At 40.3% G+C, this 24,528-nt stretch overlaps 1 protein-coding gene and 1 pseudogene across 1 annotated transcript in view; one reads left to right on the forward strand and one right to left on the reverse strand.

Moving 5' to 3' along the window:
* The window catches only part of TAF1B (TATA box binding protein (TBP)-associated factor, RNA polymerase I, B, 63kDa), a 55,449-nt gene that overhangs the window by 13,466 nt on the left and 17,455 nt on the right, over positions 1–24,528 (forward strand). Inside the window, exons 7-8 of the mRNA XM_010852052.1 lie at positions 3,954–4,110; positions 9,345–9,444. Coding sequence (XP_010850354.1) covers positions 3,954–4,110; positions 9,345–9,444 — 257 coding nt within the window. The remainder of the gene's footprint in view (positions 1–3,953; positions 4,111–9,344; positions 9,445–24,528) is intronic.
* LOC104997351 lies at positions 22,311–23,435 on the reverse strand (annotated as a pseudogene).

Here is a 24,528-nt window from a genome sequence, read left to right on the forward strand (position 1 = left end):
CTTGGTCAATTTTTTGGTGCTTAAATTGTAAATGTATATGAATATTCATCAGAGCTGAGTCATATAGCTTACTATGATTACTTTTTCTGTATATGCATTGGTTTTTCCAGAGTTGATAATTTGTTTGCTGCTGCTGCTGCTAAGTTGCTTCATTTGTGTCCGACTCTGTGTGACCTCATAGACGGCAGCCCACCAGGCTGCCCCATCACTGGGATTCTCCAGGCAAGAACACTGGAGTGGGTTGCCATTTCCTTTTCCAATGCATGAAAGTAAAAAGTGAAAGTGAAGTCCCTCAGTCATGTCCGATTGGATTGCCATTTCCTTCTCGAGGGGATCTTCCCGACCCAGGGATCAAATCTATGTCTTCTGCACTGGTGGGCAGATTCTTACCACTGAGCCACCTCGGAAGCCCAGATTACAGATTAGTAATAAATAAATAGAAAGCTTGCCTGGAGAATCCATGGACGGAGGAGCCTGGTGGGCTACAGTCCATGGGGTCACAAAAGAGTCAAATACAACTTAGTGAAACTATGAATCTATAATCTGTTACTAATGTATCTCCACACTTCCCCTCAATTCTGACAATCTCTCAATTCCTTATCTGTCAATTTCATCTTCCATAATAGATCCTGGAACTTCTGAGCTGCTTTGATCGAGAATGATGTATCTCCAGACCTCTGTCTTGGGGATCTCTTTACCACCATCCCGAGAAGTCTGTCACCTGTCTGTGGTTAAATTTCTCATTTCTTTATCTCACTTCATCTTCTTTCTTGGTACACACCCTCAATTTGTGGAGCATCTTTTCTTATTTTGCTGAGAATATTAATGTTATTTCCCACTGATTTGAAGATTTGACGGTAAAGCGTCTTCCTACAATGCGGGAGACCTGGGTTCAATCCCTGGGTCAGGAAGATCTCCTGGAGAAGGAAATGGCAACCCATTCCAGTATTCTTTCCTGGAAAATCCCATGGATGGAGGAGCCTAGTAGGCTACAGTCCATGGGGTCACAAAGAATCGGACACAACTGAGCGACTTCACTTTCTTTCTTTGCCTTTTTATACTAGAGGGTTTCTTCAAGTGCTTAGCAAGCCTAAGAAGGCTAGTCCTGTTTAAGAATGGAGATTGAAAAGTTGATTGAAAGCTTTCTACCCACAGTAAGTCTTGTCACTTCTGCTCTGGTTTATTTTCTTGATGAACCTCCAGCATTGTCATCTTTAACTCTTTTACCCCTCAGCTGACCAGATTTTCCAGAAACATCTCTGAGGTTTTTTTTTTTTTTTTTTTTTGGAGGGTATAACCTCAACTGTCCTGGGAAATGGGTGGGAAGAAGGCCTCAGGGGAGGAGAGGGTCTCTGGAGGAGAAACTTCCCATTTTCGGGCAAGATTGGGGAGGAGCAGTCATTTGGCTGCATGGAGCTTGGGAAGGAGTCTGGGTGTATAACTTCTTAGTCAGGCTTCCAAGCAGTCCTCCTGGTGTTGGTCCTACTTCACACACTTTCCAGGGCTACCTGGTTTAACCAACTCCTGAGCCTTCCTTAGAGGTCCCCAGGGAAAATTACATTGATTTCTGCCTTCCCTACTGCTGGCTGTGAATCCAACTTTCTCAGCACTGCTAAGGCAATATTCACCTGTCCATTTGCTTTTCAGCTTTTAACATTTTATTGCTGTTATCTCTTTTTCCATGTTATTTGTTCTTGTATATATATATTTTTAAAATTAAAGTGGGACAAAACAGAAGCTAATGTGTTGTTTTCAATCTGCCATCTTAACTGGAAGTTCCTACATGTTTTTATATATGTAATATATAAAGAAGTTTTTAAAATAATATTTTATAGAAATCTGTGTCCCTGTATATTCTTTTAAAACCGTAGTCGTCAGCCTTTAGCATCCACCGGAGGATGGTAGGGATGGAGGGCCGGTGAGCTCAATAATTTGCATCTCTACAGTGTTCTCAGGTGATGCTAATATACCTGGTCCAACAGCTGTACCTGGAGAACAGTCCAGTGCGTTTACACAAAGCATTGTGTACATTGTTATGCACTGTTTTCATTGCATGGAGTTAATTAAATTTCTATTCTAGTCACTTATGTTGTTTTAAATTGTTTTCTTATTATAAACAGTGTTGTCATAACACACCTTGACCCTGAACCTTTGCATGTTTTAAAAATCATTTCACTAGGATGAAATCTTGGAGTAGGGCTGCTAGACCATTGGTCACCAAATATTTATTGGGTTCCTTCTCCACCTGGAGCCTGTTCTGAGCTCTGTGGATGCCATGGTGAGCAATACTGTCTGTCTTCAAGCTCCATAGAGTGTCCTGGGAGGAGCTGGACAATAAATGCACACGTGAAAAAGAATAGGGCAGTTCCTGATAAATGCTATGAAGAAAGGATCTTCAGGATTTAGAAAAGGGGATTTTGAGGGATAAATAGGAGAGTTTTTGCTTAAGAAAACTTGGGAGTCTCTCAGGGTTATTCCTAGTCCCGCTTTTCCATCTACCCTCACTCCTGGCTTTAAACACCAGCTATATCCAACAGCTCTAAAATTCCTATCCTCTCAACTCTAGAATTTTATATTCAGCTGCCTACTCAGCATTTCCATTTGCATGTTTAATAAAGTCTTACACTTAACATGTGCAGGTCTGATATCTTGATTTCTCTGGTCAAGCCTGATCTTCTGCCTCCTTCCTTGTCTTAGTAAGTGACATCTCCATTCTTCTTGTTGCTCAGGCCCCAAAACCTTAGACTTCTACTTGTCTCCCCTTGTTGTCTCATACTTCACATCCAGTCCATCAGCAAGTCTTTCTGACTCTGCCTTCAGAATATGTCCAGGGTCCAGCTGCCCCTCACCATCTACAGGATCTCCACTCCAGCACGAGGACCCATTGCTGCAGACCTGGCATCATGGTCTCCTGTGTGCCGTCCCCTAATTCTATTCTTCATAGCAGCCAGAGTAACCTTTTAAAAATCATAAATGGGATTATATTGCTCTTCTGTTTAAAAGTTTCCCGAAAACTCTTATTATACTTAGTTGAAAATCTGAAAGACAGATCATGGCCAACAAAGCCCTTTAACAGTTTGGTTTCTTATCGTCTACAATTCTCTGTGGTCGTCTCCTGCCACTCCCCCTCACCCATGGTGCTCTACCACACTGGCTTCCGTGCTGTTCCTTCAGGTTGACTCTGCTGATAGACTCTGTGTTCCTTCCCAGATCCTTGAGCCTTATTCTCTGATTTCAGCCAGGTCTCTGCTCAGGTGTCACCCTCCCCACAGGGCTTCTGGGACTACCCATGTGAAAAAGCACAGGTCTCTTCCCTTCCCATTACTCTGTATGCCCCTACATTGCTGTTTTTCCATGTTGCACTTAACCACTGTCTCTCAGGTTTTTTTTTTTTTTTTTTGTCATTTACTGTCCCTCACTACTAGTATGTGAGTTTAAGGAGAGATGAGATACTGTACAGTCATTTCCCCAGACCTGGAAGAGAGGCACAGAGTAAGATGGACAAGTATTTGTGGAATGAATGCACCGAGGATGAAATGATGCCGCGGGGGAGGACGCCCGGAGCATGGGAGTGGGAGAGGTGCTACCTTAGCTATTTGGAGAGCCTGTCGGAGAAGGGGACAAAGGAATGACACGTTTTTGCTTCGCTTAGTAATTGTTTGTCCTTTTATTTATTTGAAAACTTGCTCCTGTTCACTACAAAAAATCCAGAAAAAACAGATCGCTCCTTAGACTCTCCACATACCCCACTCCCACAGAGAACTAGCACATAACGTTTTGGCCAGTTTTCTTCCAAATCATTACTACCCTTTATTGCCAAGTTGCTCTGTGTAAAGATTCTATCAGTAATTTTAAGATATTTAAAATACCTCTTTGGATTTTGCTGTTTTTCTTCTTTTCTTGTCCAAAATAGTTGCTTACGCTTAAAAAAAAATCTCCATTTGTCCCTTAAGAAACGACCTCTGTCTGTTCTGGGTCTCTTGATGGAGTGGAATATTCGTTGCGGAAGGAGAAGGGGGTCATGAAGATGAGTGTACCACGGACGCTAGCCTTCTGCTATCTGTCATTACTTTGGCAGAGAGAGACAATTACTCTTTCAGATCTTTTGAGGTAAGCTGGGCCTCTTACGATGATGCTTTTGCTGATTATCTGTGTGACAGCCTGTGGATATTTTGGATTTTACCAGGAGGCTTCAATTAAGGAAGGGAAGGATTAGGTAGTCTGAATTCTGACTCTGAAATGTAATTCTCCCTGGGCTAAGAATTCGTCTCCTGGGTTTCCTTATTTATATAGTGGAAATAATACTATTTATTTTACTTGGGGTATTAGAGAATTTATCATTCAATGTGAATAAAATGCTTTGAAGGTGAAAAGTGACATTTAAGTACCTGCACAGTATTATTAAGTATTTTTCATTTTTAAGAGAGAAGATGAATAGATGACCTTCACATGGCAAATAGTAGTAGTAGTTATACAAAAGCATACCTTGGTGTTGTTAAGAGCTAAAAGATAGGTTGTCTGTGTTTATAAGCTAAAATGGAAAACAAAGCTATTAGAAGAACCTGTTATGTGGATAGTTAGCATGTACAGTTTTCAAGATTATCTGCAGTGTTTTATAGGTAATGAATAAATTATGGTATGGTATGTAAGAATTTCTCATTAAATAGAAGATGTACCACAGTCATTAATGTGTTCATTTTTCCTTGCTCATTATGTGTTCTAAATAATAACATTTGAGTTTCTCAGTGTGTGGAGTGATTTTCAGAGAATAGATTTGGAACCAGAACCCTGGGTTCGAATCCTGGTTCTATCATTTACCTACTATAGGACCTTGAGTAAGTTATTTAATTTCTTTCTGCCTCTGTTTCCTCATTGGTAAAATGAGGTTACTAATAATATCTGCCTCAGAGAGTTGAAACTACTTTCAATACTTAGTACCACATGAAAAGCACATCGTACCTGGTGCATAACAAGAACTCAGTTCTAGTGATTGTTGTTTATGTTTTCTTTATCGTCATCATCATCACTGGCACTAGGCCCTTTGATTAAATAAAGTGCCTCCAGTAAATGAGAATAGTGCCTTTGAATTTGGCCACATCAACCAAATAACAAGGCTTTTCTCAGATGTGATTAACTTGACATGCAGGTAGTCCATGATTCAGTGAATTTTACTGTTACGTTAAAACCTCATCTTGTTCTGTCCGCCCTCCTTGGTGATCTCACCCTTCCCCAAGGCTCTAATTACCATCTGTACGATGACGACTCCCAGATCTGGATTTCCAGCCCAGACTTGTCTAGTGAGGGCCAGACCCATATATTCACATAATCGGCTGCCTGCTGGATACTCCTTCATCATCTTTCTCCTCAGTTCATCTCTTCCTCCACTGATTGCCTTCTTCATGAATACCCTGTTTCATCTCATACAGGCACCTGAGACCCATCCTTGGCTCTTTCCTCTCTCTGCATGTAGTTTAATCAATATGTCCTCTCGATTGTACTTCCAGAATAACTCTGAGAACCATGTTTCCCCCATTCCCTCTGTCTCTGTCTTCACCTGGATTACTTAGCCACCTCCCAGGTGAATCTTGTGCCTCTCCTGTCCATTTCCTCCTGGTAATCTGAAGGATCTTACAGGAAGGATCGCATCACTGGGGCTGGATGAAAGCGTAGCTATTCTATACAAGGCAATCTGTAAGTGGGTAACAAAACTCCCCGAGAAATCTAACCAGGAAGAAATAATAGTTACCCAGAAATAATAGAGAAAATTATTTGCCCAAAAATTCTTCTCAGGGAGAATATTTTATGTGGTTGGAGGGATGGGATAAGATCCTACACGTTTGTCTGTCTCTCTTCCCCTCTTCTTCTGCCTCTCTCCTCACCCCTCTGTCTCCCTCCTTTTTCCCTTGCTTTTCCTTGCTTCCCCCTCCAAGGGGAATTGTAAACTGCCTTCAAGAAGATTAGATCTAGTTAGCTGGAGGGCTTTTATTTTGTTCTGTGGGACATGTAAGTTTGAGACCTGGTTTAATTGCTTGAAGGAGTAGAAGAAAGACTTTACCACTCTCTCCTGCTTTTCTTGGAAAAGAGCTCTAAGTCACAGGTTCTCAAAGTGTGGTCCTGACCAGCAGCATCAGCAGCTTCTGGGAATTTGTTAGAAAGGCAAATTCTTGGACCCATTCTAACCTTCTGAGTCAGAAACTCTGGGAACAGGGCCTGGTAATCAATCTCTGTTTTAATAAGCCGTCTGGGGATTCTAAGGGATGCCAAAGTTTGAGAACTATTATTGCTACACCCTGAATAAACTATTTAAAGAACATTGATTTGAAGGGCCTACATTATTAGCCTTTCCACAATACCCATGTATCTTATACTGATCCTGTATATCACTTCTCTGTTAAATCCTTTAGCAGCATCCTCCTTAGATTGATTCATAACCCTTGAGGAGCCTTTAAAGGACCCTGTACTTAACAATTATAATTAAGTAAAAACAGCCAACATATATACATTCCACAAATATTCGTTGAATATCTACTATTGGCAGGTGTTGTTCTAGAGTCCAGACCCTTGAAATACATTTGTGAACCATATAGATAAAGTCCCTGCTCTCCTGAAGTTTAAGACTAGAGGAGAGGACAGATAAGCAAATACATAAATAAGTGAATCAGACAAGGGAATGCTGTTCAGAAGATTTAAATAGGGTGATGTGATAGAGAATGACCAGATGGCTACTTTATTTATTTTTTTAATTTTATTTTTGAACTTTACAATATTGTATTGGTTCTGCCATATATCGAAATGAATCCGCCACAGGCATACACGTGTTCCCCATCCTGAACCCTCCTCCCTCCTCCCTCCCCATACCATCCCTCTGGGTCGTCCCAGTGCACCAGCCCCAAGCATCCAGTATCGTGCATCGAACCTGGACTGGTGACTCGTTTCATATATGATATTATACATATTTCAATGCCATTCTCCCAAATCATCTCACCCTCTCCCTCTCCCACAGAGTCCAAAAGACTGTTCTATACATCAGTGTCTCTTTTGCTGTCTTGTATACAGGGTTATTGTTACCATCTTTCTAAATTCCATATATATGCGTTAGTATACTGTATTGGTGTTTTTCCTTCTGGCTTACTTCACTCTGTATAATAGGCTCCAGTTTCATCCACCTCATTAGAACTGATTCAAATGTATTCTTTTTAATGGCTGAGTAATACTCCATTGTGTATATGTACCACAGCCTTCTTATCCATTCATCTGCTGATGGACATCTAGGTTGCTTCCATGTCCTGGCTATTGTAAACAGTGCTGCGATGAACATTGGGGTACATGTGTCTCTTTCAATTCTGGTTTCCTCAGTGTGTATGCCCAGCAGTGGGATTGCTGGATCATAAGGCAGTTCTATTTCCAGTTTTTTAAGGAATCTCCATACTGTTCTCCATAGTGGCTGTACTAGTTTGCATTCCCACCAACAGTGTAAGAGGTTTCCCTTTTCTCCACATCCTCTCCAGCATTTATTACTTGTAGACTTTTGGATTGCAGCCATTCTGACTGGCGTGAAATGGTACCTCATAGTGGTTTTGATTTGCATTTCTCTGATAATGAGTGATGTTGAGCATCTTTTCATGTGTTTGTTAGCAGATGGCTACTTTAGATGGGTTATTAGGGAAGGCCTCAGTGAGAAGGTGGAATTTAAATTGCACTCTGAATGAAAATAAAACCAGCTGTTGAGTATCAGAAGTACTAGCATTCCAGGTAAAGAGAGTTTGCTAGTGCCAGGCCCTAAAGCGGTTGCAAGCTCTGTATTATCCAGGAGCAAAGGAGGCTGATGTGATGGGATTGCGAATTTGAAGGAGTAGGAGGAAGATGAGGGCAAGGAGATAATAAACAGGACCAGACATAGGTCTTTGTAAACCAAGTTAGGAGTTTGGATTTTTTTTTTTTTAAGTATAATTTATATACAATTCACCCTTTTAAAGTATACAAGTCAGTGGTTTTCAGTATATTCGCAGGGTGTGCAGCCGTCACCTCTATTTCCTGGATATATTCATCACTCCAAGAGGAAACCCCATACCCATCAGAAGTTTGCCTTTAAGTGTGATAGTAAGCCACCAAAGAGTTTAACAGGAAAGACATGATCTGATCTGGTTTATGTTTTCAAGATTGTTCAGGCAACTATGAGGAAAGTAGATTCTAGGTAGACACGAGTGGAAGCAGAGAGACTGGGTGGTCTTTTCTATACTTAGAACAAGAAGAGGTAGTGGCTTGGACTAGGGTGGCGGTGATAGAACTAGAATGAAGTGAAGGGGTTCAGGATATGTTTTCTGAGTGGACACAATTTAACTCTAATGCAGTGCTGCTTAAACTGCCTGTAATGAATAACTAGTTTGTTAAATGTCAGTCTGTCACAGATTGAAGCTTTTGGAAAGTAAGATAGTATTATAAGTAGAGATAGTATCTCCAGGGGTCATGACTGGAGTATTGGTTTCTTGGTTAGGAGGGGCGAATGAGACACTGTCAGTCTACCCCACTGCTCTTTTTTTATCCCTGTTTTTCTTTTTACCATTTCCTCCTACCTAACATACTGTATATTTCACTTATTTGTTTTGTCATCTTTATCTTCTCAGTGCAATGTAAACTCCATGGGAACAAGAATATGTTTTTGTTTTGTTCACTGCTGTGTCTCAAATAGTGTTGGGTATATATTATTGGACTTGATAAATTTCTGTCCAATGAATGAATGACTTGTAGATAAGTATGTATGAATACTTATTTATATTTATGTGCTAACTTCTTCAAACTCAGTAATTTACTCAAAATAGTTGACCAGTTACTATGTACCAGACATTGAGACAGTGGTAAACAAGTGTTTCTTTAATTGTTCTTCCAGTGACTGGTACTTACCGTGTACTGTCATAGGTACTGGGGACCAAATGGTGGGCAAGGAGGTATTCTAACAAGGAAAACAGAGATCAAAAGGTCTCCCTGAAGAAGTGATTTAAAAGATGAGTAGAAACTAATCACGTCAGAGAAACTAGGGATAGACAGAAGGAATGCCATATCTACAAGCCTGGTAAATTGGCAAATAAGATAAACACACCTTTTAGAAATATTTTATCTATTTGGGCAGAAACAGAAGGGATTATTAGATAATCAACTAAATCTTGTCTCTGCACAAGGGAATAGAAATACAGATATTTTTAGGTTAATTATTCTTAAATCTATTTGAGATATACAGTATACTCAACTGCTTCTTACCTTGTCTTTGAAATATAACATTTTCCCCTCTTTTGTTTACTTTGCCAAATCAGTACATATCTTATATTGAAACTTTTTCAAAAATACAGATTTGTTGAAGAAGAACATATTCCTTACATACATGCTTTTCAGCATTTTCCAGAAGAGATGAAATTATATGGACGTGACAAAGGAATCTTTGCCATAGAGGTAAATTATTTTTTTTTTTACTTTGTAGTCACTTATGAGACATTAGAGTAATTGGCGATTTATATTCGTCTCCTGATTTACTATTTCATGTTGAAGTTTAAAAAAGTCATCCACTTTTTGTTCTATTCAAATATGGAACAGTGATCATATCTTAATAAAGAGTAGAACTATTATTTGTATTTTCTTTTTGTGGTTTCTTCATTGTTTAGGCTGTTCTCAGAATACAGCTTTAGTGTGAGACGTGTGCACTGCCAATAAGTGTACTGTTGAGACGAAATTTCAGAAGTTTTATATAGAGAACTTGAACTAATTTCAAATTTAAAAAAACAATGTATGTTGTTATTATTTGCTCACTTTGTTGCTGTGGAGGAAAGAACTGAAAGTGACTATGTTAGGGCTTCCCTGGTGGCTCTGATGGTAAAGAATCTCCCTGCAGTGTGGAAGACCCGAGTTCAATCCCTGGGTCAGGAAGATCTCCTGGAGAAGAGAATGACAAACCACTCGAGTATTCTTGCCTGGAGAATCCCATGGACAGAGGAGCCTGGCGGGCTGTAGTCCATGTGATTGCAGAGTCAAATACAACTGAGCGCCGGCACTTTTGTTTTGAGAGGCACTATTTTAAGTCCTTTGTTTACATTCGTCCTCCTCTAGCTCTCTTTTCATGTTTCCAGTGGAAGATCTTCTGTTCTTTTAATTATGAGTCTTTATCACTATTTATAGTACTCAAAGGTTATATTCCCTTTGTTCTTCATCAGGTTTTCAGGGTACTAAATATTAATATTAAATATTATCCTGCATTTGCCCACTTAAGGAATTCTTTTCATAGGCTTTCTTAACCTTCACAGCCTTCACGTTGTTTTCAGTTTATTTAAGAGACATTTATGATCCTTACTAAACCTCTGCATGAGTATGGTTCACCATCTTCCCAAATTATACATGTGAGTAAACACCTCAGAGTGAAGTGTTAGTCGCTCAGTCGTGTCCAATTCTTTATGATCCCATGCACTGGAATTCGCCAGACTCTTCTGTCCATGGGATTCTCCAGGCAAGAATATCGGAGTGGGTTGTCATTTCCTTCTCCAGGGGATCTTCCTGACCCAGGGATTGAACCCGGGTCTCCTGCATTGCAGGCAAACTCTTTACTGACTGAGCCACCAGGGAAGCTCAAACCCTTCAGAAGGTAGAATTGTTTGCCAAGGTCATTGTACATAGTAGTCTCAAACTCGAAGTACAGCCTTCTGTTCTTTTCCCACCCCCCTCATTATGTTTTGTATTGTATAGTTTCTATGGTGATGTCTTCAAATTCACTGATCTTTACTTCTTGAATTTGTAATCTGCTGTTTTTTTCATTTCAGATTCCATGATTTTCATTTCTAGAAATTCCATTTTAGCCTTATTTTTAATTTTCTCGCTATGTTTATGTTTTCTTTTTCATCCTCCAGTTTATTGACAGTATTTGCAGTAGATGTTTGAAGGTTCTCATCTATGGATTCTGTTACCTCTGAGGCTGTTGACTGGTTTCTCTCCTGATTGTGTGGCATGTTTTCCTGCTTTCCATGCCTGGTGGTTTTGATTGGATGCAGACAGTTTGAATTTTGTGTTGATGGATACTGGATTTTTGTTCTGGTGTATGATTAGATAGCTTGGATATCAGTTTGATCATTTAAAAGCTTGTTTTCAAGCTTTTTTATGGCTGTTCCAGAGCCTTTATTCTTGGACTAACTTAGCTCCTCCTACTAAGTGATGTCCCTCTGAAAGACTTTACCTAGTGCCCCCACTATTATGAAGCCTCTCCACTCCAGCTGGTGCCTTTTCTGAGCTCTGAGAATTGTCTGGATTCATTGGGGGAAAAGATCCAGTGATTTTTTTTTTCTCCCCTGGCCTCAGGTTTTGGTTTTTTTTTTTAAGCATGCACAGTTTGGTACTCAGCCAAAGACTTGAGAGGACCGCTTTGCAGACCTCCAGAGTTCTCTGTGCATCTGCATCCTCACTCTTACTCTGTCTGCAAATTACAGCCACCCCAGCTTCCAGGAACTCTAATCCCTCTCTAACTCAGCGAGAACACGGGGCTCTGTTTCATTCCCTGCTCCCTGCACTGCTGGTTGCAGACTGCCTCTAGGCAACATCCTGCAGCCATTTGTTTCTCTTTCAGGGCATATCATCCTGTGCTTCCTGTTTTCTAATGCCTGAAATTGTTTCATATATTTTTTTCTTAAAAATTTTATTTATTTATTTACTGTATCGGGTCTTAGTTGCAGTAGGCAGGATCTTCGTTGCATCTTGTGGGGTCTTTTGTTGCAGTACATGGACTCTGGTTGGGGCATATGGGCTCAGTAGTGCGTGCAGGCTCTCTAGTTATGGGCCGAGGCCCCAGAGCGCACGGTCTCAGTTGTTGCGGCACCTGGGCCTTTCAGTGGTGCTGGCTTCGGTAGTTGCAGCGCTCAGGGCATGTGAGATCTTAGTTCCCCAAATAGGAATCAAACCTGCATCCGTACATTGCAAGGCAGATTCTTAACCACTGGGCTACCAGGGGGAAGTCCCCTTATATATTTTTTCCAATTCTCTGTTTATCATGGGAAGTCAATTCCGAAAGTAGTTAGTGCTTTAAGGGCAGAAATAGAAGTGTTCCAAATACTACTTTTTAGACATTTAGAAATAAAGTCAATATTCAGATGCTTTTTAGCTGATTGTTACCTAAACAGTTCTTTCTTGAATGCCTGAAAGTATCCAATTGCTCATTTATTCCTGGATTTTTTTGAAAATTATCATCTCTATTCACAAATATTGTCTAATCTTTGCTTCTGAATTTTCTACCAGCTGGACCATGTTATTGGAGGATCATGTTTATAAACTTTTGTTTATACAAAATTCTCACCCTAATAACAATCTCTTTTGTTGACTAGTTTTAAATTAATCTTGAGTGAGGAGGCAGGAGTAAAAGAGGGTAATGATGTCTTATAGAGATTTTGATAGAAAGTATAAGCTTAAAATAAAATGAGACTATATCTGGATAACAATAACTATTGCACTTTGCCTTTTTCACTTGTATCTTAGAGAGCTTTTTTTTTGGAGGAATTAGCCTCTCTCTCTCTCTCTATATATATATATATTTTATTTTTAATTGGAGGATAATTGCTTTACAATGTTGTGTTGCTTTCTGCCATTCAACAGTGTGAATCAGCCGTAAGTACACGTGTCCCTTCTCTCCTGAACCTCCTTCCCACCCCCATCCCACTCCTCTAGGTTGTTGCAGAGCACTGGGTTGAGCTCCCTGTGTTATACGCAACTTCCCACTAGCTATCTGTTTTACATACAGCAACATATATGTTTCAGTGTTACTGTCTCAATTTGTCCCTCCCTTTCCTTCCCCCACTGTGTCCACAAGTCTGTTCTCTGCCTCTGCGTCTCTCTTCCTGCCCTGCAAAGAGGTTCATCAGCACCATTTTTCTAGATTCCATATATATGCATTAATATACGATATTTTTTTTCTCTTTCTGACTTACTTCACTCTGTTAAAAGGCTCTAGGTTCATTCACCTCACTAGAACTGACTCAAATGTGTTCGTTTTTCTGACTGAGTAATATTCCATTGTATATATGTACCACAACTTCTTTATCCATTCATCTTTTGATGGACATCTAGGTTGCTTCTGTGTCCTAGCTATTGTAAATAGTGCTGCAGTGAACATTGTGGTACATGTTATCTTTTTCAATTACGGTTTTCTCAAAGTATATACTCAGTAGTGGAATTGCTGGGGCATATGGTAGTTTTATTCCTAGTTTTTGAAAGAATCTCCATACTGTTCTCCATAGTGACTGTATCAATTTACATTCCTACCAACAGTGCAGGAGGGTTCCCTTTACTGCACATCCTCTCCAGCATTCATTGTTTGTAGATTTTTTGATTATGGCCATGACCAGTGTGAGGTGATACCTTATTGTAGTTTTGATTTGCATTTCTCTAATAATGAGAGATGTCGAGCACCTTTTCATGCATTTATTGGTCATCTAAATGTCTTCTTTGGAGAAATGTCTGTTTAGGTCTTCTGTCCATTTTCTGATTGGGTTGTTTGTTCTGGTATTGAGCTGCTTGTATATTTTGGAGATTAATCCTTTGTCCATTGATTCATTTGCAGTTGTTTTTCCCATTCTGAGGGTTGTCTTTTCATTTTGTTTATGGTTTCTTTTGCTGTGTGAAAGCTTTAGAGTTTAATTAAGTCCCATTTGTTTTTATTTCCATTACTCTAGGAGGTGGGTCATAGAAGATCTTTCTGGGATTTATATCAAAGAGTGTTCTGCCTATATTTTCCTCTAAGAGTTTTATAGTCTCTGATGATTACATTTAGGTCTTTAATCCATTTTTAGTTTATTTTTGTGTATTTAGTTTTATTTTGTGTATAGTTTATTTTCCTAACAAGGAAGTATTCTAATTGGTTGATTCCTTCAGCTCCATTTTACTTTCTCACGATTGCTTTGGTTGTTCAGACTCTTGTGTTTCCATACAAATTATCAGATTTTTTTGTTCTAGTTTTGTGAAAAACAACATTGGTAATTTGATAGGGACTGCATTGAATCTGTAGATTGCTTTAGGTAGTAAAGTAATTTTAACAATATTGATTCTTCCAATCCAAGAACATGGTATATCTTTAGAGAGCTTTTTTTTTAAAATAAACTTTTATTTGGGAATAGTTTTAGATTTATAAAAAAGCTGCAAAAATAAAAATATATCCTTTACCCAGATTCAAGTGTTATTACTATTTTATCCTACAGTTTTATTCTTTGTGCTGTTCTATCACTGTATCTATCTCTGCAATTCTATTTCTGAATCATTGAGGGTAAGTTACATTTATATGGCACATCATCCCTAAATATTTTAGTGTATATTTTCTAAGAATAGGGATAATCTCTTCAGTTCAGTTGAGTTCAGTCACTCAGTCATGTCCGACTCTTTGTGACCCCGTGGACTGCATCACGCCAGGCCTCCCTGTCTATCACCAGCTCCTGGAATTTACTCAAACTTATGTCCGTTGAGTTGGTGATGCCATTCAACCATCTCATCCTCTGTTGTTCCCTTCTCCTCCTGCTCTCAATCTTTCCCAGCATCAGGGTTTTTTCAGATGAGTCAGTTCTTCACATCAGGTGGCCAGAGTATTGGAGCTTCAGCTTCTGCATCAGTCCTTCCAATGAATATTCAGGACTGATTTCCTTTAGGATGGACTGGTTGGATCTCCTTGCAGTCCAAGGGACTCTCAAGAGTCTTCTCCAACACCACAGTTCAGAAGCATCAGTTCTTCGGTGCTCAGCTTTCTTCACAGTCCAACTCTCACATCCATACATGACCACTGGAAAAACCATAGTTTTGACTAGACGGACCTTTGTTGGCAAAGTAATGTCTCTGCTTTTTAATATGCTGTCCAGGTTGATCATAACTTTCCTTCCAAGGAGCAAGTATCTTTTAGTTTCATGACTGCAGTCACCATCTGCAGTGATTTTGGAGCCCCCAAAAATAAAGTCTGACACTGTTTCCCCATCTATTTGCCATGAAGTGGTGGGACCAGATGCCATGATCTTAGTTTTCTTTTAATCTTTGTATAACTGCAGTTAACTACTAACTTTAACTTTTTATTTTTCTGGAAGCTGCACAGAATAGATATGCCACAATTACCTCACTAGTTGTCTATTGATGGAGATTAGTGTTTAAGGATACAAGGCTAACAGGCTAAAGAAGGCAGCTAGGTGATGAATAAAAAACAAACAAATAGAACTGGAAACAATCTAAATGTCTGTCACCAGAAAAAGGGATAAAATGTGACATAGTCAGACATGGTGTATTAAATAACCTTAGATACAAGCAGCAGGAATGAACCTAACATTCTGTCGAGTGTGAGAGGCAAGTCTTAGGAAACTATGTACAGTATGATGCTATTTTTGTTAAGCTCAAAAAAGAAGTTAAACTAAATATGTAGGTATATTTATATGTTTCCTGTGGTCACGTATGGATGTGAGAGTTGGACTGTGAAGAAGGCTGAGCACTGAAGAATTGATGCTTTTGAACTGTGGTGTTGGAGAAGACTCTTGAGAGTCCCTTGAACTGTAAGGAGATCCAACCAGTCCATTCTGAAGGAGATCAGCCCTGGGATTTCTTTGGAAGGAATGATGCTGAAGCTGAAACTCCAGTACTTTGGCCACCTCATGCGAAGAGTTGATTCATTGGAAAAGACTCTGATGCTGGGAGGTATTGGGGGCAAGAGGAGAAGGGGACGACAGAGGATGAGATGGCTGGATGGCATCACCGACTCAATGGACGTGAGTCTCAGTGAACTCCGGGAGTTGGTGATGGGCAGGGAGGCCTGGCATGCTGCGATTCATGGGGTCACAAAGAGTCAGACACAACTGAGCGACTGATCTGCTCTGATATGTATGATAGAACTATTTTTTTAAAAAGTTCATGGTAAGCAAAATTCAGGATAAATAGTTGCCTCTGGAGGGAGAACCACAGAGGGAGTACTAAAGGAGGAGTCCATGGGCAGATGTAGCAGTTGATTTGTTTGTATATTCTTTGCATCCCTAGCTACTCTTTGACAGTAGGAATCATGTAGTACTTCTATTTGTCATCCTTAAGACTTCATGGGCTTCCATGATGGCTCAGTGGTAAAGAATCCACCTGGTAATGCAGGAGATGCAAGAGATGCAAGTTTGGTCCCTGAGTCGGGAAGATCCCCTGGAGTAGGAAATGGCTATCCACTCCAGTATTCTTGCCTGGAGAATTCCATGGACAGAGGAGCCTGGCGAGCTTTAGTTCCCGGGGTCGCAAAGTCAGACATGACTGAGCAGGCGTGTGCGCACACACACACACATAAGACCTCATATATAATACAGTTCTGTATACATGGAAAAGGACTCTGTGTTTGTGGATTAAATGATTTGAAATAGCTGAAAAACAGAATTAAATACTTTATTTAGAGAAGAGTTCAAATAGATTTGTTGGGGATTTTTTTCTACCTGAATAGTAAGCTTTCAGTCTGCTTCTTTTATATTTATTATGTATCAGGAGGCTATTAGTGGCATTTGGCTGAAAAAATAAAAGAGCATTCCACTGATATTTTAGTGGTAAATGCATAAGGGATGTAATTTCTGCTTATAAGTAAGGACATTTACAAACTCAATTTATGGGTGTGTCAGTATCACTCATGAAAACCAGCTTGTGAGATTAATAATCTTATCAGTTCTTCGTACTGCTCACCCATATACCGAAACCAATAGTAAATTACCCTAGTCAGAAAATGTATGTTTGAGGCTACATGGATGACTTTTTTTAAGAAAAATAATACCTGATGTTTGCAGAGTGAAGCCAGTGATTTCATGTGACGTGTCTGTGACTTAGTTTGATCCTGTGTCAGTACCCAGCGTGCTCAGCCCAGGCCTCCCCCAAACTCTGCTTCCCAGGAGAAGGAATGAGAACCAAGTTTTGTACTTGCCTAAGGAAAACTGAGTAATGACAAAGGTTGTGCTGTGCTTAGTCGCTCAGTCGTGCCTGACTCTTTGCGACCCTGTGGACTGTAGCCCACCAGGCTCCTCTGTCCATGGAATTCTCCAGGCAAGAATACTAGAGTGGGTTGCCATGCCCTTCTCCAGGAGATCTTCCCAACCCAGGGATCGAACCCAGCTCTCTTGCATTGCAGGTGGATTCTTTACCGACTGAGCCACCAGGGAAGCCCAGTGACAAAGGTTAGCCTGCTGCAAAAATAATCATGTAACCCTGCCAAGATCAAATGGAAATTATTTGGGGATTGTCTGCTCTTCTGGATACCAGCTTTTAATATGCTTCAGTACAGATAGGTGAATTTAAATGTAGGTATTCCACAATAAGCAGAATGTTTGGAGGACAGATGCATTTTAAGAAGGAGAACTTCGGTAGGTTTTTCCCAACTCTGATCCTGAGGCCAAACCAAGTGACCCTCTCCTGTTCAGTTGGTCATCGGTTCATAAATTTGTTTTTGTTCATAAGGTTTATCTTGGTCTGGGCAAGTCGACAGCATGTTTCTAAAATGGTCTTATCCCCACGACCAAGACTATATTTCACGTAAAGTAATGTATTCACCATAGGCTTTCAGAAGACTAGATTTTAAATATAAAAAAGTATATTTCTTGTTACTTCTAATAGATTTACAACAATTAAGTTAATTCTAGCAGACCAGAAATGCGAATTGAACTGTTTTCTGAATCATAATGCGTGTGGAATTCATTTTATCCTTCCTCCATAAGTAATATATTACAGTGCTTTGTCATCTCTTCTGACATAGTTTTATTCTTTATTAATTTCCCTTTGCCATAGAAAGCCTTATTTTAGGTTTGGGTTAACAGGTGCATGTAGCATTAGCTTTTTCTCAGCTGAATTTTTGCTTCGAAACAACAATAAGTAAGGGTGTGGCACTGTGCTTTTTTTTTTAATAGCAAAGCAGGAAGTTCACCTCTGACAGGGTATTGTAATCAGGTTTATCACAAGAGCCTGCTGTTGTGTAACAGAAACTCTAGCTTGTCCTTACCTGTCTTCAGGCATTGCTTCATGAAGGAAAATAAACTCAGCGGAATATTTGTGAAATTCAATAAAATGCTTTCCCAAGCACGCCATTTTTAATACATGCTAGAGCAATTGATTATACCCTTGTGGTCTTTTAAAAAACATATTCACCTTGGGATTTCTTAATATTGTAATTAAATGGATCTATAGCCCTCTAGAAGCCCTATGTGTCATATTTACTATACGTTTTAGACACATCCTCCACTGTGGCTACCAATAGTACATACTCCCTCCCCCATCTCCCCTACATTTTTCAAGAAAAGTGGAGAAGGTTTGGGATGCCTTCAGATGACTGTTTATTTAGTTGACAGGCAGCTTTTCTTCATTGTACGCTTTGCGTTTGCTCACAAAAGTGCATTCACTATTCCATAGTATGTTGAAACTTTTAAATGGAAACAGCTTTTCGTTAACAAAGGAAGCATTTTCTTCCCTCCCTTCATGTCTTAGCTTTCTCTACTAAGTCTTGGCTTCTTCAGCAGCTGTACCTCCACCAGAAATGACAAAAGGTGCGATTGTTCTAGGAGATGGTGATGAAGATAATGCCAGGGGAGTTTTGTGTGTGTGGGCTGCTTGGGACTGTTTTTCTTCTGTGTTTGGTTTTGTTTTGTTTTTGTTATTCCAGAAAGTTGAGCACACCTTAAAAAAAAGAAACCAAAGGGAGGAGGGAAAAAAAGGCTTTAAAGACCCTTGAACCTGCATCCTGTGTGAACTATTTCTTTCCATTAAATTGTTCTGTTAATATTCAGGTGGGCCCAACAACAACAAATCTGACAAAACTCACTTTACAACATAGGGGAGTGGAATCCAGAGTAGAGAGTATTGACGTGGTTTGTTTCTTCTTCCAAGCGGGCCATGGGTTTGTCTTTCTGCCATTACTCTGACTTGAGTCGAGTTCAGAAGAGGAAAACAGGTGTGAAAATTAAGTTTTAGAATTTCCAACCATCTCCTTTTTCTGAGTTGTGATTCCCAACTCCTGGGAGGTAAACTGTTTCATTATCTTTATTTTTTAATTTGAAGATAACCTCCTCCTCTTTCTTTTTGCCTCTGTCTCTTCTGCTGCTTTATTTTTGAGTCAAATTTCTGAAGTGTGGTGCTGATATGAAGCTTCATTTATTTCTAGCAAAAATCTTTCAGTTCATCTGGTAGAATAAACTAAAAATGTATTCTTTTTCAGAGACATCATCTTTGTATAGAGTACCAGATAAGCAAATTGCTGCTTAAGCCAAATTTGGGCCTAAACAGACTTTTCTCTTACAGGTGGAATTTATTCTGCCAATAACTTTGTGGAGCTACTTGTGTATTTTCAGCCTTGTTTTTTTTTTTTTAAATCTTTATGTGTTTTAAACCCACAGACCAATTTCTAAACAGTTAGTATGTAACATACTTATTATTCTACCATGGTCCTCGACAGTGATTCTAAGGCCTCTCAAGAATTAGTCATTTCGTCATCCCTCACTAGACTCAGCAAGAAGCAATAAAGAGGAACCTGGAAATCCATTCTGAAGTACATCTCCAGCTTTGTGAATGTTGATGAACAACATTCTGATCTCCTCTCTGAATGAGTGAAAAGAAAAGATGCAATGCTGGTTCAGCCAAACCCACTGAGTGGCACTTTGCCATGATGATTCATTTTGCCTCAGAGCAATCTTACGCCCTTTGTGAAACTAGGTCCCTGATGGTTTAAGGAAGAAAAAGACTCCTTCAGAGCTATCAGTCACTCTCTGAGCCCCTCCAGATGACTGTCTCGATGGATCAAGCTTTAATACACTCTGAGTCTTGAAACTTTACTCCATATTTTTTCACCATCTTCCTCTGTAGGCCGCATGTCGCTCTTGGGATTGTTTGTGCAACCTCTGTTAGAGTAATCATCTAGCAGGTTTGAAATCTACCTGAGGGAAACTGAGACGAGTGTAATGATAACAGGTGTTCTCAGGTTCCCTCACTCCCACTCCCTTCCAGGATTACTACTGCTAGGCAGCGTGAATAGAAACCAGCTGACATGCTCTTTTGTTCCTGGCTTTCTGCAGCATCTTAGCCATCGCTGGAATGTGTGGGTGCAGTTCTCTCATCAGGCTTGTGAACTAAAACCATCTGAGGGTCTCTTCCAGGCTCCAGGAAGAAGGAGAGGAGAGCCACTTCATTTTATTTTATTATTATTTTGCACAAGAATATTGTGGAGAGTTTGTTTAAACTACAGGTTCTTTTAGACCTAGTATTAGGGCTGGATTTATGAAGTCTGGTGTGGGATTGAGGACTTTTAAATCAGCGTCTTGCAAGTGGTTCTGATAGAAATGTGCTCTGAGCAATACGGACTAGTCTTTTCATCTCTGCCTCTGTCTATCTTATGTTATTGTATCATGTTCCACACAAAAAAAATTAGAGGTAAAAGTAGACTAATTAGGGGATAACCAAAGACCAATATAAAACAAAGTACTGTTATACCTAAACTCCTTTGTTTTTCTGGGCTCCAAAATCAATGCAGATGGTGATTGCAGCCATGAAATTAAAAGACGCTTACTCCTTGGAAGGAGGGTTATGACCAACCTAGACAGCACATTCAAAAGCAGAGATATTACTTTGCCAACAAAGGTCTGTCTAGTCACGGCTGTGGTTTTTCCAGTGGTCATGTATGGATGTGAGAGCTGGACTATAAGGAAAGCTGAACACAGAAGAATTGATGTGTTTGAACTGTGGTGTTGGAGAAGACTCTTGAGAGTCCCATGGACTGCAAGGAAATCAGACCAGTCCATCCTAAAGGAAATCAGTCCTGAGTATTCATTGGAAGGACTGATGTTGATGCTGAAGCTCCAGTACTTTGGCCACCTGATGCAAAAAGCTGACTCATTGGAAAAGACCCTGATGTTGGGAAAGACTGAAGGCAAAAGGAGAAGAGGGCAGCAGAGGATGAGATGGCTGGATGGCATCACCAACTCAATGCACGTGAGTTTGGGTGAATTCCGGAGTTGGTGATGGACAGGGAGGCCTGGCGTGCTGCAATTCATGGGGTCGCAAAGAGTTGGACACGACTGAGCGACTGATAAACTGAACTGAAACATGCAAAGTTTTAGACAGTATTCTAGTAGTCCCCTTATTCTCCTTAACACATTACAGATTCCAAATGAAATATAGCACAAATGCCCAGCAACTTTTATGACATCTTTCCTTTAGGTGTGTTCTATACATGCATACATTTTTCTGAAAGTCAAAATAAGACTATTCTAATACAGTCATTAAATGTTTACTGTAATTATTTTATATCCATGTTTTGGAATCTTGTCAAAATTCCAGCCTGCTTCCGCTCTCCGAGCTAAGGACAATGGCACGAAAACAAAAATGTGATCCTGTGATGACGTTCTCTACAACGGTGCCGTGTCATAGTCCTGCCAGTCTCCTGCCCCAGGTCGGATGCTTTGCTGAGCTGGTGGTGCAGGCCCCTAGAGTGGCCTGGCTTGGTTGGAATAGGGCCAGATGTGTGGGGAGTCCGTAGCCAAGCCCTGTAGAGCCAGTTGGGCCACCATTTCACGTGATGTTGGAGGCAGAAGGTAGCGGATGTCAGCCTGGATATTTTGTGTTCAGTCGCTAAGTCGTATCTGACTCTTTGCAACCCCATGGACTGCAGCACACCAGGCTCCTCTGTCCTTCACTATTTCCCGGAGTTCACTCAAATTCATTTCCATTGAGTCAGTGATGCCATCTAACCATCTCATCCTCTGCTGCCCTCTTCTCCTTTTGCCTTCAGTCTTTCCCAACATCAGGGTCTTTTCCAATGAGTCAGCTTTTTGCATCAGGTGGCCAAAGTATTGGAGCTTCAGCATCAACATCGGTCCTTCCAATGAACACTCAGGACTGATTTCCTTTAGGATGGACTGGTTTGATCTCCTTGCAGTCCAAGGGACTCTCAAGAGTCTTCTCCAACACCACAGTTTGAAAGCATCAATTCTTTTTTGCTTACTAGATTCCTTTTCATTAATGATCTTAAAATTACTTGTCACGAATTTATTATCCATTAAGTTGGTTTTCTGAGATGATTATTTTTCAAAGAGGAACATTCACTGCTCTAGTGTTTGTTTGTTTGCAGGTAAAAGTACTTAATTTCATCTCCTACCTGCATTATTTAAAAGGATTGTCGCTTTAGTCATGTCTGACTCTTTGCAGCTCCATGACTAGAATTCCTGTGTCCATGGAATTGTCCAGGCAAGAATACTGGAGTGGGTTGCCATTTCCTTCTCCAGGGGATCTTCCTGATGCAAGGATTGAACCCCAGTCTCCTGCATTGTAGGCAGAGTCTTTACCTCTTAAGCTACCAGGGAAGCAGGATTAGGGTTACCATAAATCTTGTTAGTAATGTTAATTGTTAACTTGAGAAGATACTTCAAATTCTGGGCAAAATGAAGCAGATATCTAAATGAGTTGATTTTATAAAGATAAAAAGACAGCTTTTCCAAAAGGTCACTGAGAGTATATGTTTTCATTTTTAACTTTTTTTTTTTTTGGATGGGGGGGCTCTTTTCAGTTTATTGCATGTAGGAGTTACACTAGTCCCAAGTTAAAAGCAAACCCCAAATTATGGTTACATTATACAGGCTGTGAGGTTTTTAAACTCGTGACTAGGGACAGAAGGGAAATTCTACTCATTGCAATGAAATCCTCACTTAAGCTTCAGTAAGCCGAAAGCACTTAAAACCCGTGAACCTTCAGGTGGTCGTCCTTAGCCAGTCCAGTCTCCACCAGGAACTGGCATATGTTCTTGTGCTGGTCACCCTGTAGCTTAATTTCTTCTCCGTATTCTGGATGCTCAATTACAGTACCATTGCACGCAAATTTCTTCTTAAACGTCTTCACTAGTTTCTTTTTATCATAATCATCAGTGATCTCTTGGACAGTAGTAAGGGTCTTCCTGCCGTTTCTCTGTTGAATTCTTATATGGATATAATCCTCAGTGCCAGCAGGAAGCAGATCATCACCCTCACTTGCATCAGCAAAGGGTCGAAAGAGTGGATGTTCTGGATAGGGGACATAAAGTATGATTCCTTTTCCTCGGTGGAAATGGCCTGCGGAAGGTGGTGGCGGGAGAAAGCGGACGGCGGGACAGAGCCTCCATCGGGAGGCAAGGGGAGGCCGCTGAGTCCCTGGCGGCAGCTCAGTGACTGGGTCATTTTTTCCTTTTTAAATTTACAGATTAAAATAGAGTTGTTAATAGTATTTTCATATACAAATAGAATTACTCTACCTGAGCATTTAGAAACAGACTTAAAAGGCCACATTGCTATTTGGTTAGAAATTTACTTTGTATTCTTCAGCTACAGGTTGATCATGTTAATAATATAGCATAAACTGAAAGCCTTTTTTCCCTAATAAAACTCAAATTTTTCAGTAGAGTTCAGTTGCTCAGTCGTGTCCGACCCTTTGCGACCCCATGAATTGCAGCACACCAGGCCTCCCTGTCCATCACCAACTCCTGGAGTTTACCCAGACTCATGTCCATCTAGTCAGTGATGCCATCCAGCCATCTCATCCTCCGTTGTCCCCTTCTCCTGCCCCCAATCCCTCCCAGCATTAGGGTCTATTCCAATGAGTCAACTCTTCGCATGAGGTGGCCAAAGTACTGGAGTTGCAGCTTTAGCATCAGTCCTTCCAAAGAAATCCCAGGACTGATCTCCTTTAGGATGGACTGGTTGGATCTCCTTGCAGTCCAAGGGACTCTCAAGAGTCTTCTCCAACACCACAGTTCAAAAGCATCAATTCTTTGGCACTCAGCTTTCTTCACAGTCCAACTTTCACATCCATACATGACCACTGGAAAAACCATAGCCTTGACCAGACAGACCTTTGTTGGCAAAGTAACGTCTCTGCTTTTGAATATGCTATCTAGGTTGGTCATAACCCCCCTTCCAAGGAGCAAGCATCTTTTGATTTCAAGGCTGCAGTCACCATCTGCAGTGATTTTGGAGCCCAGAAAAATAAAGTCTGACACAGTTTCCACTGTTTCCCCATCTATTTCCCATGAAGTGATGAGACCAGATGCCATGATCTTCGTTTTCTGAATGTTGAGCTTTAAGCCAACTTTTTTACTCTCCTCTTTCACTTTCATCAAGAGGCTTTTTAGTTCCTCTTCACTTTCTGCCACAAGGGTGGTATCATCTGCATATCTGAGGTTATTGATATTTCTCCTGGCAATCTTGATTCCAGCCTGTGCTTCTTCCAGCCCAGCGTTTCTCATGATGTACTCTGCTTGGAAGTTAAATAAGCAGGGTGACAATATACAGCCTTGACGTACTCCTTTTCCTATTTGGAACCAGTCTATTGTTCCAAGTCCAGTTCTAACTGTTGCTTCCTGACCTGCATATAGGTTTCGCAAGAGGCATGTCAGGTGGTCTGGTATTCCCATCTCTTTCAGAATTTTCCACAGTTGATTGTGATCCACACAGTCAAAGGCTTTGGCATAGTCAATAAAGCAGAAATAGATGTTTTTCTGGAATTCTCTTGCTTTTTCTATGATCCAGT

This window comes from Bison bison, unplaced genomic scaffold, assembly GCF_000754665.1.
Source record: "Bison bison bison isolate TAMUID 2011002044 unplaced genomic scaffold, Bison_UMD1.0 scf7180017864307, whole genome shotgun sequence".
NCBI lineage: Eukaryota > Metazoa > Chordata > Mammalia > Artiodactyla > Bovidae > Bison > Bison bison.